The sequence below is a fragment of the Rhineura floridana genome, chromosome 16, assembly GCF_030035675.1.
Source record: "Rhineura floridana isolate rRhiFlo1 chromosome 16, rRhiFlo1.hap2, whole genome shotgun sequence".
In the NCBI taxonomy this organism is placed as follows: domain Eukaryota; kingdom Metazoa; phylum Chordata; class Lepidosauria; order Squamata; family Rhineuridae; genus Rhineura; species Rhineura floridana.
In genome coordinates, this window is record NC_084495.1 from 39,029,486 (window position 1) to 39,045,594 (window position 16,109).

At 46.5% G+C, this 16,109-nt stretch overlaps 1 protein-coding gene and 1 pseudogene across 4 annotated transcripts in view; one reads left to right on the top strand and one right to left on the bottom strand.

Moving 5' to 3' along the window:
- Nucleotides 1–16,109, bottom strand: part of GABRA3 (gamma-aminobutyric acid type A receptor subunit alpha3) — a 57,866-nt gene that overhangs the window by 13,977 nt on the left and 27,780 nt on the right. For 3 of the 4 annotated variants that reach the window (XM_061599098.1, XM_061599099.1, XM_061599100.1), the window contains one exon: nucleotides 7,189–7,256. In XM_061599098.1, the coding sequence (XP_061455082.1) occupies nucleotides 7,189–7,256 (68 nt within the window). Of the gene's footprint in view, nucleotides 1–7,188; nucleotides 7,257–14,714; nucleotides 14,769–16,109 lie in introns of those variants that run through there. The other variant, XM_061599101.1, reaches the window with a different exon arrangement.
- Nucleotides 1,864–5,644, top strand: LOC133371537 (G-patch domain and KOW motifs-containing protein-like; annotated as a pseudogene).

Here is a 16,109-nt window from a genome sequence, read left to right on the forward strand (position 1 = left end):
TATGGCTATGAAAACTATTTTCAAGCTATGGAGAGATTGTGAGTAGTGTGGAAGGCTGCCCCACCACTTCCCTCCTCCATCAAGCCCCTGGGGAGATAGCTGCATGGGCCTTTGCCATTTCACTATTTCTTCCACCTTCTTTCAGGGAAGGACAATGAGGCGGCTCAGTCAAGCAAAGGGGAGAATCATAGAATAGTAGAGTTGGAAGGGGCTATTAGGCCATCAAGTCCAACCCCCTGCTCAATGCAGGAATCCAAATCAAAGCATTCCCGACAGATGGCTGTCCAGCTGCCTCTTGAATGCCTCCAGTGTTGGAGAGCCCACTACCTCTCTAGGTCATTGGTTCCATTGTGGTATGGCTCTAAAAGTTAGGAAGTTTTTCCTGATGTCCAGTCGAAATCTGGCTTCCTTCAACTTGAGCCCATTATTCCGTGTCCTGCGGAATCATCTGAGAATCCCAGCACTTCTCCTCTGCCCCCCCCCACGGTTGGCCACAGTGTCCACGGCCCTTGGGAACTGTCAGCTCCATCAACAAGGAGGCTAGATAGGGAGGTCTGCAGAGCTCTTTTCAAGCCCCCCCCAATGATTCATCATTGGTACCAATGACGCAGCAACAAGTGCATGCAAACAGAACCCATCTACCTGTGTGAGTTTCTGCAAGACCTGCTCCCTGCATTTCTGGCTAATTTCCACCTGGCTTGGAAGGGTGGAGCCCTGTCTCTCTCCAGCTACAAAAGAAGCAACTGCTGAAGGGGCCAGAGACCGTGTGTGTGTACGTGCGCGTGAACCTGCTGCTCGGGATGTCTATAGACTACTGGGGTTAGTTGTTTTTAGTTGTTTTTGGGGTCAAGATTTAATTTTGGAGATTCATTTTTGCTGTTATTTGGACTGCAGCATATTTTTGTTAGACACTGTTGTGAAGTGTGTGGGGATTGCTTAATTGTATATTTATTGAGATGTTTTTATTAGTTTGTTGTTTATTATTATTGTTTGGCTACTTATATACTGTGCATATTTATATTTTTCTGTTGTATTATTTCTCTGTTGTACACCGCCCAGAGAGTTATGCTAGTCGGGCGGTATAGAAATTTAACAAATAAATAAACCCCCAGCAGCAGTTACCATGGCAACAGTGGTGCAGCTGAGAGTGCAGATGATGCCATAGGCTCAGCCATTGCTGGCCAGCCGCTGACAGCTGTTGCTCCCTCCTCTGCTGCTGCTCCTGGCCCCCTCCCAGCCGCAACACAGTGCCAGAGCTTGGAAAAGTTACTTTTTTGAACTACAACTCCCATCAGGCCAATCCAGTGGCCATGCTGGGTGTGGCTGATGGGAGTTGTAGTTCAAAAAAGTAACTTTTCCAAGCTCTGCAACACATCACATGCAGGGATTACCGGCTCTACCTCTCTCTCTCTTTTTTTGTAAACACTTTATTTGTTTTCTCTGCAGGTATCAGTTTTTCATGTCACAACAAGGTTTCTTATGCATTACATTCAAATGTAATTCAAACGAACATGAACAAAATATAACAACAAATAACCAAAGAAATGGAAAGTTCCAAGATACATGTCTGAGACCAAATTCAGTGTAATGTCCATCCGGCGAGGAAATGATTCAACATGTCTGATCCTGCAATAATTTCCAGGTTCACAATATGCTCAAGGGATGCGTGGTTTCGACACCAGTCGTTTCACAGATCACCGCGCTGTTGCCCTGTGAGAATCAGCGCAATGCTCTACAGGAGTTGAAATATTTCTGACCCGATTTGCTGGGAACCGTGACGCTGTACCGCGTTGAGCGACGGGAGTTGTAGTCATTTTGCACGCTTGCTTTCTAAAGCTCAATGAGAAGAGGAGGGGCTTGAGAACTTTGTCTCCCATGATACCCAACAAAAGACACTGACGGAAGAGAGGGTGGGACAAGGAAGTGAAAGGAAGATGGCGGAGGATGCCGAGAAGCCAGTAGGAGCCCCGGCTGCTCCGGTGTCGTTCGGTTTCACCCGAACAACTGGGCGGAGGCGGTTTCTTTTCGTGACAGGGCAGGATGGTAGCGGCGAAGTAAAACAGGAGCCTGATTTCCTCTCCGCCATCGAGGGGCGGGAATTGCAAAGTGTTCGGCCGGCCGCACAGCCGAAAGAGCTTGTAATTCCCCTGATACAGAAGAACAAATGGAAGAAGCCAGTAGTCCCTGCATCCCTCCAGGAGCAGGAGGGGAACAACTGTGTGGAGGCACAAGCAGTCAGAGAGCTCATTGAAGAATCCAGGAAGTCCCAGGAGCAATGCGAGAGTGGCACAAAGATAGACCCCACTTTTTCCATTCCCCTCTTCATGCAGAACCGTGTCCCTGATGGCTATGAGGACGGAGAGAAAGTGGATGTCAGCCTCCGTCCAGAATCGTCGACTGAGGCGGATTATGAGGAGGTACCAATAGAAGCCCATGGCCTTGCTATGCTGAAGGGCATGGGCTGGAAGGCAGGTGAAGGCATCGGGCACACCTTCAAGCAAGATGTGAAGCCTCTGGAGAATCGTCTTCGACCCAAAGGCCTGGGGCTTGGAGCAGACCACTCGGTAGCCCAGGATTTGCAGCCCTCGGGACCCCGACGACCCCCAAAGCCTGGCGAGGAGCCTTCAAAGAGCAAGGATGAGCCTTTGGGATTGGTCACAGGGGGTGTGGTTTTTATCGAGGTGGGGCCTCACAAGGAGCTGTACGGGAAGATTGAAGGCATAGATGGGGATAACGTTCGCGTCATGGTGAAATTGGCCATCGGTGGCAAAACGGTGACCGTGAGTCAGCATGGAGTCCAGCCTGTGACCCAGAAGGAATACGATAAGCTGGCCAAAGACCTAAGCCACCTCAGCAAGGCCCACAAAGAGAAGGAAACAGAACAGAGAAATGGGACCAAGCATGACTCGGATCACAGAGCCTCAGAAGACAAAAAGGAGGAGAGAGAGAAAAAGAGGAAACATCCACCAGGTGCCGAGAGAGACGACCGTGCTGGGAAGCAGAAGAAGGGTGGTGGCGGCGGCAGCAGCAATTCCTCTTCCAGAACATCTCACTGGTTGTGGTGAGACTTGCGAGTCCGCTTTGTAGATAAGCTCTTCAAGGGGGGCAAATACTACAATACCAAGATGGTAATCGAAGATGTCCTCAAGCCAGACACATGTGTCTGTCGAACAGAAGAGGGTCAGATTCTGGATGGGATTCCTGAGTCCATGCTAGAGACAGTTATCCCTCGGAGTGATTCTGACTGGGTCATGGTGGTGCTGGGGGAGTATGCTGGCCGCGTGGGCCATATTCTTTGTCGAGATAAAGCGCAGAGCTGTGCACTGGTGCAGCTGCAGCAGGATGATGAGAAACTCTTGACACTAGAGTATGATGCCGTCTGTCACTATGTTGGTGGATCAGAGGATGACTGAGCTTCACAGCCTCTCCAGAATGCATGACATGTGCAGGACAGAGGAACTCCTAGACTAAAAGGGGCAGCCTGCAAGCTGTCATCTTCAGAGAGGGGCGTTGGAATGCTGAGCTCATTAGAGGACTATGAGTAGGGAACAAGTCTGTCTCCATATTTGAGGCAGGTGCCCAAATCACCCCCGCAGTGTTGTAGAGTGTGATTTTAAAAAATGAACCTAGCTGTGTGAGGTTCCTTGTAACATGCACAGCCTTCTAGTTTCTAAACCAATAAGGGCACTCTGGAACATGAGTGCTGAAGATTGCCAAAGGCAAGAACATGTACAGAGAATGAAGTCTAGAGCACAGCCAAACAGTTGCAGGTCAACTTTGGTTCTATGGCAACAAGAAATTAGGCTGGCCCTAGAACAAAGCAGTCTAGATCTGTAATATGGATCCAGGAGTCACTGGGGTTCCACAATGAGTAATACATTTGGGTTTGAATTTTTAAACTCTAGGCTGCTCTAGAGACAGGCTACTGCAATTTGTGTGGTCTACATAGGAGGGAGGCTGCTCTTAAAGTAAGTGTTCTGAGTGTTCAGGAATGGAATCTAGAGCACATGCATTTATCCTGGGTTTTCCAGAAAGATGCCTATTGGTTGCTAATAGACCTGTGCATACAATGTCTGTAGGACAATATCTTCAAGCAATTAATGGGCAGAAGAGACAATTGCTAGAATATACAATGTCTTGTGCTAAACTGATGCTCCTTCACATGAACAGACTAGGTTGTTACCAGGGTATATCCAAAAGAAGGATGTATGCTCATCATAAAGCCATTCTAGAGCAATAACAATAGCTTTAGATTCTAGACTCACACAGATGGGCATCAAAAACAGCAATGGGTGTCTGTGCACTCTTGAAGTTTTGAAAGCATATGAATAAGCATGTCTCTTCCTAACTTGCTGTCATTTGCTATGGAAATGGTCATGGGAGGACCTAACTATTAATTAAATCAACTTCCATGGATTGAGTTGCATTTTTTAAATTTAAACTGTGCTGTAAACTGTAAATAAACCCCTTATTCTTCAATAAAATAAAATAAAATAATATGCTCAAGGGTGACAAAGGCTTAGTCTCTAAAATATACTCAATATTACTTGATACATCTCTAAATTCTACCCTCTTTTTGAAGAATCAGTGGGAATTAGATTTGGGGTCTGAAATACAACCTAGAGAATGGAATAAGTTGTGGGAGAAAAGCCCATTTAAAACAGTCTCTAGTTATGTAAGAGAACATTCATTAAAACTGGTACATCGTTGGTATCGCACACCAGTTCAAATTTCTCGTATGTTCTCAACTGCCTCTCTGCTTTGCTGGAGGGGATGTAAGGAAATCAGAGCCTACTTTCACTTATGGTGGGAATGTGACTTTTGGGTGTTGATTTATAATGAAATGCATGCATGGCATTTCTCCCCCCCCCTGTTCCTTCCCCTTTGGAAGGATGGAAGCACCCCAACAAGCAGCAAGGCAGCAACTGCTCCCTGCTGTGGGTCGTAAGCTGCTGGACCCACTTCTGAAGCCTTCTTCCCATAGCTCAGGCCTGCAGGCACCAGTTCACTGAGGCTCACCCAGCAAACAGCTTCACCTGAGCAGCTGTGGAGTGACCCCTCCCTGCTCTCTCCACGCAAGGAATGCAGCACCACCACTTTGCTCCAGTGCTCCCTCCTCCTTCCCTCCCACAGAAGCCCCCCCCACCATCTCCCCTCACCAAATTTGCCATGCATGGATGACAGCTGGGGAACTAAAGCAAGTGTGTGCCTGTGCCTGTTTCGTCCTTTATCTGCCCACCTCATGCTGAGCATATTTTGTAAAATCACAGAGCAGAGAAAACCTCCCATTTTTCACCCCTCCCATTTCTCCTTCTTAAAAGTTCATTACACAAGGTCCCTTAATCAATTATACTCCACCTTAGCAGTAATTATGAGCGACTCCCTGCGGGTTGGATGGCTGAATATATGAGGGCTCTTTGCTTTGGTGTGAAAGAGAGAAAAAGAAGCCTGGCCTGGGTGGGGAATGAGAGGAAGGCCAAAGGCAAAGGAACCGCTCTGAGGGCAATGCATTAACTCCTCACCTGGGGAGGGGGGGCTTCCAACCCCAAAAAGGACCCACTGATGAAGAACTCATCAAAATGGAACATTATAAACTATTAGTCAGTTCCACCCTCCCCCCAGCCAGTCATTCTGATTTGTGCCTGATCTTTTGAAGCCCATCTCCCATGACTGAACAACTTTGCGGTCTATATCTGTCTAAGGGAGGGGCAGGCAGGCATCATGCTGGTCAGTGATGCTTCCTCAGCCTTGCAGCTGGCTAGAATTGTCCTCCTCATTACTCATGGGTGGGGTGGGAGCCTTGTGAAGGGCAGCCCACCACCCAACTTTTACATCCCCCATGGCCATCCTGCGATTGGCTGCACTTAGTGACCTGTCACTCAAAGTCTCCTGGAGACGCAGAAGACCATTGATGCTGGTAAGGCTCCCTGGATTCTGTTGTCCCCCCCCCCATCGTGCAACTGACCCCAGAAGCCACCAAGGCCAGAAGTGACCACAGGGAGTAAGTTTTGCTCTGCCTGGTTTAGGATCACTTGTAATATTCTGCTTTAGTGTTTTATTTTCATTCTGAAAGCACACACTCCTTTCTCTCCTTCCCCTATTTTAGATACTCTTGGGATTCAGCTACCCATCTCCCTAGTCCTGCACAGACCACCACAAGAGCAGGGGGATCCTGCTTCCCTTGCCAAAAGCAACAGAGACATCTGTGGTGGAAAGCGGGGGGGGGAGGAGGTGTAGCTGGGCAGAGTGATGCCATCAGGCACAGTCTGACCAACACAGGCAGGCAGTGGCCCTGTTTTAATCTTCCAATTGAAGCCAAATTCAGCTGACAAGGAAGGAACGGTCACTACCAATGGCCCCTCATGGGTTCAACCTGCTTGAAGAGCTCCAGACTAGTATGGTCAAATTCAGAGTCCCAAAGGAAAATGGGCAGGGTGTCTGTTGAGCATGTCGCACGGAAAAGCTGCTCTCCTGCATGGCTCGTCCTCTGTCGACTGGGGAACCCCAGGGAGGCCTCTCTGCAGATTGGGCTTTGTGGCACATCCTTTGGCATGGCAGACAAGCCCCCTGTGCTGCTATCTTTCAGTCAATGGTGCCGCACGTGGCTCCGTCCAGCCCTCAGGCCCTTCGTCAGCTGCTGCCCCACAACATCCCAGCTGCCCTTCCCCTCATGTTTCTTCTCCCTGAGGGTGACTTGGAGCCTCTTTCTGCCTTTTTCCTCTCTGAGGGGCGTGGCACGGAAAGGACGGGAAATGAAAGGCAGCTTCGCCCTCCTCTCTGAGAGCAAGGAAGGAGTTCAGCTCCCATGCCAGCTTGTCCTCCCTCCAGAAGGGAGCTGAGGTGAGGGTGGCCATTTGGAGCGGAGGCCAAGAGGCCAATCTAGCCCCCACTGACTTAGCCAGAGCTAATGCTTACTCTGCCATTCGGCCCCATAAAGCGACCTCAGCTGGCACTGCCAGTTGCCCAAGGTGAGCCCCAGGGTGGCCTACCCCACCCATGCCAAGCTTGACAAAGGAGGCAGCATGGGGCACTCTTGCTTCCCAAGAAGTGCCTTCATCTGTTGGACTTTTGGGGATCGCTGCCTGCCCTCAGTGTTGCTCCAAACAACCCATGAACACACAGATCTTCTGGAATCTTGGAAGGTAACTGCCTTTGGGACTCCCCCCCCCCCCCGAGAGCAGCACCTACCATGTCCGTGTCTGAGACGGGCCCAAAACTCGTCACATAAATGTTCGTCTTGACTTCAGTTACCGTGTCTGGAAAAAGCAAGAGGCAAGTGACCGTCAGGGATTATCTGCATGGCAAAAGCTTCCACATGTAATTCCTGCCTTAGCCTTGTTTGAAATCCCAATGCCAGCTGCTTCCCTGAACCCACTCTTGGGCTCAGCCTTGCACACGGAACAATGGCCCGTTCAGTAAACACATGATGGGCCCCAGTAATGTCCTCAGGTTTCCATTAGAGATGCATTTCTCCAGGTGCCTTTAAACAACACATACTTACATAAAGCCTACTGCAAAAGGAAGTCATTTTGAGCTCTGCTTATGTGAGATTCCTCTCTATCATCATTCTCACTGGAGAAGCATTAATTGAATGATCCACCAAATTCACAAAACAGTGATTTCATGAATGTTTTGTATTTATGCATTGGTTTACAATGACCAACCTGCATGGTGGGCAGGGTCAGTCCAAGGCCAGAGGAAGATACTAAGGTGCCTGGGCAGATAATGCAATGTGATGTTCAGTAGCTCACCACCACAGAGGCAGTTGCACGCAGAATGAAAAGTTCCCAAGTGGAGCCCTGACAGTCCTGACAGGAAGCTGAGAGGGAGGTAAAGTAAGAGACTATGTTTGGAAAACCAGTGACAGTTCATAATCAAGAAGACGGTTCTCCTAGAACTGAGAAGTGTTCTCTGCTCAGAACAGACACTGGTGCTTTGGTGACGTGAGGTACTAATGGGAATTTTATATATCCACACATATAATCATAGATATTAAGAAGGTATATGTTTTAAAATCACAAGGAATTAAGCATAGGCCTGCAGGCCTGTTGAGACCCTAAGATCCAGTCTCACAGAGAACCCTAAAAATCCATAGGCCTCAGAATCAGACCTGTGAGTAAGGGCCTATGGAAGCAGGCAAAGTAAACTTTTGAACTCTTGTTGTCTTACCAGAACTTGGCCTGTGAGTGACTGACATTTATTAATTAGTGTATTGTTGAAACCCAAGGGGCATATAACCTGTGTAAGCTGTGACTGATATATTTTATTGCTGGATCCTGGGAAATAGGTAGAAATCACTTATATTTGATTCTTGTGTAGAGTGATAACGCCAACTAGGGGAAAAACTTTGTAACAAGTATCAGAGTCAGAAATGAGAGAAAAAGTGAGGTTTAAAGTGAGGTTTAAAAAGGTGTATTTTCTCACTTTTAATAAATAGAGTGCAACTTGGTAAGTGGGTATTCATGGTGAAAAGGTATTTTGAGATGGTTTGCCTTTTCTATTCCTCTGAGGCTGAGAGGCAGGGGCTGATTCAGAATTACCCAGTGCCTTGTCTTAAATGTATGGTCTCCAGGCACAGTACAGTACCTTAATCCTAACCCTCTATAGCCATGTATTTTTATAGTAAGGAAATGGGATTTCTGAGAAAGTATAAGGAATAAGAAACCTATAGCAACAAATACAGCTGTAGGTGGTCATAAACTTTCAAGCACCCTACGCTAGGCCAAACCCAACCTGGCATCGTTAAGGATCATATTAGCCTGGCCAATCAAGAACAATGGAACAATGGGTGTACCGGGTTTGCTTGAAGGCACATTCACAATAGTAACTGGCTTCAACTGGCCTGGAAGACCATTAGTCAAGGTGAATGAATGAATGAATGAATGAATGGTTTATTATGGTCGAAGAACAGCATATCAGAGCAGAATAAAAATAAACACATTACATCTCAGAGAAGCAGTACAAAACACCATATACACAACTGCTAGCGCTAGTTCATTAACTCAGATTAAAACCATCTCTCAAATATTAAAATTAGAGTGCTAGCAAGGCTTTGCGAAATTTGATGGCTGCAGCGCAAAACCCCGCCACTTTGGAAGAGACACGGGAATCAATATCTGCTAAAAGATAATTCACATAATACTCTGCATCCCTACCTGGGAGTCTTCGTAGGATGGGGGTGATAAGCGAACATCTAAGGTCATAATAAAAAGAACAATCTAGTAAAACATGTCTTACATTTTCAATGACGCCAGCTCCACAGGGGCAAAGATGTTCTGCAACTGGAATTTTTCGATACCTGCCCTCTAATAGGGCAGATGGCAGAACATTATGCTTAGCCAGAGTAAAAGCTTTCCTGATCCTGGGGGTATCCAAAGAGGCCAGATGTTGCGCCAGGGTAAAAGGCTTTGTGCAACAATTAAAACCAGGGTAAGAATGAACAAAAACCAAGTGGTTTTGGAGTTCCATGTCTAAAATTCTCTGGGTAATGCACAACTATGCTTGGAGGAAACCTGCCGCCAAAAGAATGGGAGCAGTGTAACCTAATCGTGAAAGTTTCGTGTCTAAAGATTTCTTCCATTTTGAATGGAAGACGTCGGATAGGACCAGAGGGGCCAGACCAACTGGGAGTAGCATTAATTTTAAATAGTATTTGAACTTAAGAATCCAAATATGTGCCTCAGTTGTGGGAAGGCCGGCTTCAAGGCGTAAAATGGCATTGGGGACACAAGGGGGAGTACCCAATATACTCCTAAGAAACTTAGTTTGAATGGTTTCAAAAGAGGAGTGATTGCCATAATTACTTGTCTGCGCACCATATAATAGTTGGGAAATAACTTTGGTGGTAAATACTTGTATGGCAGAAGGTACATGTTGTCCCCCTTTCATATAATAGAAAGAGAGGAGAGCCTTAGAACTCCTCAGGGCGTTGGCCAAGGCGTTCTTTGCCTGTATGTGTCATGCTCCAGAACAGTGTAAGGTTATCCCCAGGTATCTATATGAGGGCACTTGGTCTAATACAGTCCCATTTAAACACCATCGGTGTTTTCTCCGCTTCCTGGAGAACACCACAACCTTGGACTTATCATAGTTGATAACCAACGACTCGTTGTTACAATAGCTAGCCAAAGCTTTAAGCAACTGTCGAAGCCCTGTGCAAGTAAGAGATATCAGCACAGCGTCATCAGCGTAGAGGAGAGTAGATATAGGCCTATTTGAAAGAGTAGGACAATGCGAGGAGACCTCCAACAAGTTTTTGATTAAGGAGTTAATGTAGAAATTAAAGAGCTTGGGGGCAAAAACACAACCCTGTTTAACTCCTTTGACAGAGGTGATTGGCCTAGACAAGCTGCCTGCACTATCACACCTAATACAGACTTGGGTGTCCTGATATAAACAACATATGAGTGCTAGTAAACGCCTGTCGATGTTGGCAGACTCCAGTTTAGCCCAGAGCCTGTCACTTGGTATGAGATCGAAGGCAGACTTAAAATCTATGAAGGCGGCATACAACGCCCCACCCGGTTTGTTCGAATATTTTTCTATAAGATGTTGAAGGACGAGAACGTGATCAATAGTTGATCGATTCTCTCTAAAACCAGCTTGTTCCTCCTCAAGAATATATTCCTGCTCCAGCCAGCTGTGTAATTTTATAAGTAGATGTCTTGCATATAACTTGCTGACAAGACTCAGCAGGCTAATAGGCCTATAATTTGATGGGTCTGCCCGGCTTCCTTTTTTAAAAATGGGAACAATAATAGCTAGGCCCCAATCCTCTGGAATACAGGCTGTTTGATCTATGCTCGTGAATGGAGCTGCCAGGATCGGAGCCCACCACTCAGGGTCAGATTTAAATGCTTCTGCAGGGATATTATCAGACCCAGGGGCTTTACCCATCTTCAAGCTAGCTATTAACGAGATAACTTCCTTCACCGAAACAGGTGGCCAGTTAGGGAGATCCTTTAGAGGGATCTCAATGTGACAGGCCATAGTTTGACCCCTAGAATAGATATTATGAAAATGCAACTCCCAAGCGGTCACAGAAATGTGATAATCGAGGTTAACAATGGACTTTGGCCAACCCCTGGCCACAAGCTTCCAAAAAGTGGATGAATGCTTGGCCCTTGAAGCTGTAATCAGGTGCTGCCACTGCTGGGCCTGCGCTGCTCTTTTTTCCACCTAATTAAAAGTTTGTAACTATTCTTCAGTTCTAAACATTCAGTCGGTAGCACTGAAAGTTTCATGGATCTATATTCCCTATACTTCTCAATTAACAGATTTTTTTGGGCCATACATTCCTGGTCAAACCACGTCTTCGAGTGGGGAAAACGCATGGCAGGCCTGGGAGTAGGTTTGGGAATCAGGCAAAGTTGTACTTCTGTAATTAGGTCCTGATAAGCCATAAGCATCGCTTCTCCAGAGGCCACAATTAGTAGGTTCTCACGATGATGGAGACAGCTGGCTGACTGTAATAGATCTTTTAAATTGTTTTCCAGCTTGGGCGACCATCTCACTCTAGAAGCTCTTACTTCAGGTTCTAGATTCAGGGTTGGAGGCTGTGCGGCACGGATGGTATGGTTGCCGCAGCCCAGCATCAGGATCAGTGGAAGATGGTCACTTTCTGAGCGGATATCAATTATACAAGAGGATACAACCCTTAGCAGGTCAAGGGAAACTATAAAAAAAGTCAATTGTTGACGCTCCCGAACCGGAGAAATAGGTGTATTCACCATTTCTGTCGCCTTCAACAGACCCATTTATCAGCGCAAGGTTCAGACTATATATCATTTGAGCCAAGCATAAGCCCGCATAGTTAGACCTCACATCTTTGGAACAGTGGGGAGGTACAATAGGGGGCTCCTCCGGGACAGGCGGGCTTTCACGGAAGTTTGCATATAGTGCCTCATCGCTGGGACCCATTCTGGTGTTAAAGTCGCCTGCTAGTATCATCATTGCCTCCGGGTAAAGTGAGGTCTGCTTGGCTATATACTCCTCTAGTGATCGAAAGGTGAACTTCACCAGATTTTTTCGGCGAATTGGGGGGAGATAAACATTTATTATCAGTAGCCGAGTCCAGTTGAACTTGAGGACTAGTGACATAGCTAGACCGGGCAGAGAAGATAAACTGATAGCAGTAACTCTAAGACTTGTGGCAACCAGCACACTCAAGCTGCCTTTAGGGCGTACTCCTTTGCCACTTGGTGTTGCCATCAGTGAGAAAACAGAGAAGCCGTTCAATTCGGGTTTCTCTGTAGCCCAAGTCTCCTGTAGTAGGACCACATCATGCTTTTTTAGATAGGCCAGAAAGGATAGATCCATGGCTTTGTACTTTCAGCCCGCGATGTTCCAGGAGAGAAAAGAAAGTAGAGTAGAAGAATGTGCACCCTTTAGTCAGGGTTTAGCAGATTGAACCACCATGCTAGACCGAGAGGACGTTGGTTCCAGCGGACAAGGTATATTAATAGTTGTAGCCAGTTCAGCCAGCAGGGGTTCAATTAACTCTAAGCTTGGGTCCCTGCGGCATACATTGGATAGGTGCACTTGTTTGGTGTTTAGAGGTGAGCCTCTATAGGCACAGGCCTTTTGGGGGGAGCCTTCTTCCTTCTTATCCAAGTATCTCATATCAGTCCAATATGACGGTGAGCTGGGTAATGATGTCGCACTGGAAAGTACATCTGAGTGAATCCTCCTACTAGGAGCTTGGACTGTATTGGGGGGTTTGGGATTGATGTCTGCTGTGGTCAAAATTACGGCATGGGCGCTGGTTGCAGATGATTTTGTATTTCGTGTCGCGGGGGACTGAGAGACAGAGTCTAAGACGGGGAAGCAGCCCTTAACAATCAAAAATCTTTCCCCAGGCAGTCGTTCCTGGGAATTGATGAATTGTTTAGCAAGTATGTTGTCAATTTTTGCAATCTTTGAACAATGTCCACTTGAGCTGAAACTGGTAAAGCGATGAAGGCCTCGAGGAGTCTTGCTTCTTCATCACTATATATGTCAACCCCAATACTGTGGTTACCCCAATGGGCGGAAACCTTTGCTTCTGAAGGAGCAACATGTGGTTGGAGACACGAAGGGTGGATAGAGTCCTGCACAGAATCCAGCTCAATTAAGTTCTGTACTGGCGCCAGCTCTGGCTTTGTTGACGGCCGCTGAGTTGGTTTACGGAGGCAGCTGATGAGAGGCTGCAGGGGTGCTGTATTTTCAAAGAGTCTCGTTGTTTCTATGCCAATTGATTGCAAGGTCTGTTTGTTTTTAAGTAGCAACCTGACTTTTTCATGTCAATTAAAAGAGACTACAGTAGAGCTGTGACCGAATTATAATAAAGGTATTCAACACAGGTTATGTCCACAGGGAGAAAAAGGCCAGGCATGACGTCTCCGAGAATTCTCAGAAGGTGAATGTTATGCTCCTTTTGTGAAATACGCCCCAAGGGCTTAGGGTAGTTAAGTAATACCAACTTTTGGCGATTAAGGGCTAGTTGCCATTTCGGAGCAATAGTCTGAGTCTGCGCAAATGCAATGTCACTGGAAATGGGCGACCCAGGGGCTTGCTGATCAGGGATCTGATGCTGCAGAAATGTGGCAATTAACGGAGATAGAGGGGGCGGAAAGGCTGCTATGCAGTCCGAAGCAATTTTGTCACCCTCTCTGGATACAAGCTGCGGTGCCGGGCTCATTCTCCAAGTCCTCTTCAGGGAAGAGATAGCCTCTAGTACTTTAAAGAGTTTGGTAAAATTCATTTTACTGTAACGTTGAAACTTAGGGCGTTTGATGTTCTTGCTCAGCTTGATGGTATTACCTCTACCTCTTTGTGGGGGAATCCTAGGTTACCTGATCCCCCTCTGTTTAGGCTTTTTCGATCGCATAGGTGGCACTGGGCTTGAGCATATCTGACTACCCTGTATTGTGGGTCCAGGCGGAGAGGAATATTTGCTGTGGGCCACAAGCAGCGTGGTTAAAAGCTTGTTGGTCTCAGCCAAGAAGTCCTTAATGTGGTCAATGTCCCTGGCTAGCATATGGAGGCAGCACTCAATGGGGAAATTGCCTGCTGAGTTTGTCAAATTCTTCTCATCTTGTGAGGCCAGAGTTAGGTGAATTTAGGGTGGGGTGAGGGGCATTGATTGGAGAACCGGGTAGTCCTTGATTCACTTTCATTGGTTCTTTTAATTTGCTTAATGCTTTGTCCTCAAATGGAGGATGTGACCCGTCCTGGGCCAGATTGCCCACCGCTGCTAGCTCCCATGCCAGATCAGGAATGGAGAAAGTAGTAACATTCAGTTGTAGAGCTCCCTTGAGATCTAACGACCAATCCAAGGGCATGTTTGCTTGAAAGGAATTAGCTGCATCTTGCCTTGAAGGGCTACTAACAGTACTTGTCTTAAAACTTGTGTACTCCGCTATCCCAATTAGTTCTGCTTGCTCTTTAGGGGAAAAGAAGTGTGTTATCTTCACTTGCTTTGATTTTTTGCCCTGGGAAATCAGCTCCAAGGGAGTAAGTCCTCGGGTTTTGTAGTCCATTCTAGTGAGGACCATGATGCAGTGCTTCCCCTTTAAGTGGAGTAGATAAAATAACGCATGCAAGCAATTTGAATTAAAGAGGGATTCTTTTTCTTTTACTATAACAAAGTAAGGAGTCTTTCACTGCTTCTTATACAAGCGGCAGCTAATTCAGTTGTAAAGTAATTTGTAGTCTTATCTCACTTACTGACTTACAGAAAGGTTGGAGCGATGAAGGGAGGGGGAGATAATCACTGTCTGAAGCGGAACTGCACCCATAACCATCAAAAAGTAGCTGGAGTCAAGATTTCCCAAAATTAATTAGTTGTGCAGGAGGTAAGGAACGAGAAGCTGTATAATATTGGCAGTTAAAACATCGGTTGGCCAGCAGATTAAAGAAAATACAAAACGCTGTAAAGAGCTGTTGAGATATCAGTTACCAGCCGGATGCCATCTTCCCTCTCTTAATCATGGAATAAGAGGAGAGGTCCTCTTGTGGATAAAGAATTGGTTAAGAAGCAGAAAGTAGAGAGTAGGAATAAATGGACAGTTCTCCCAATGGAGGGCTGTAGAAAGTGGAGTCCCTCAAGGATCGGTATTGGGACCTGTACTTTTCAACTTGTTCATTAATGACCTAGAATTAGCAGTGAAGTGGCCAAGTTTGCTGACGATACTAAATTGTTCAGGGTTGTTAAAACAAAAGAGATTGCGAAGAGCTCCAAAAAGGGATTGTGAAGAGCTCCAAAAAGACCTCTCCAAACTGAGTGAATGGGTGGGAAAATGGCAAATGCAATTCAATATAAACAAGTGTAAAATTATGCATATTGGAGCAAAACCCCTTAATTTCACATATATGCTCATGGGGTCTGAACTGGCGGTGACCGACCAGGAGAGAGACCTCAGGGTTGTAGTGGACAGCACGATGAAAATGTCGACCCAGTGTGTGGCAGCTGTGAAAATGGCAAATTCCATGCTAGCGATAATTAGGAAAGGTATTGAAAATAAAACAGCCGATATCATAATGCCGTTGTATAAATCTATGGTGCGGCCGCATTTGGAATACTGTGTACAGTTCTGGTCGCCTCATCTCAAAAAGGATATTATAGAGTTGGAAAAGGTTCAGAAGCGGGCGACCAGAATGATCAAGGGGATGGAGCGACTCCCTTACGAGGAAAGGTTGCAGCATTTGGGACTTTTTAGTTTAGAGAAAAGGCGGGTCAGAGGAGACATGATAGAAGTGTATAAAATTATGCATGGCATTGAGAAAGTGGATAGAGAAAAGTTTTTCTCCTTCTCTCATAATACTAGAACTCGTGGACATTCAAAGAAGCTGAATGTTGGAAGATTCAGGACAGACAAAAGGAAGTACTTCTTTACTCAGCGCATAGTTAAACTATGGAATTTGCTCCCACAAGATGCAGTAATGGCCACCAGCTTGGATGGCTTTAAAAGAAGATTAGACAAATTCATGGAGGACAGGGCTATCAATGGCTACTAGCCATGATGGCTGTGCTCTGCCACCCTAGTCAGAGGCAGCATGCTTCTGAAAACCAGTTGCCGGAAGCCTCAGGAGGGGAGAGTGTTCTTGCACTCGGGTCCTGCTTGCGGGCT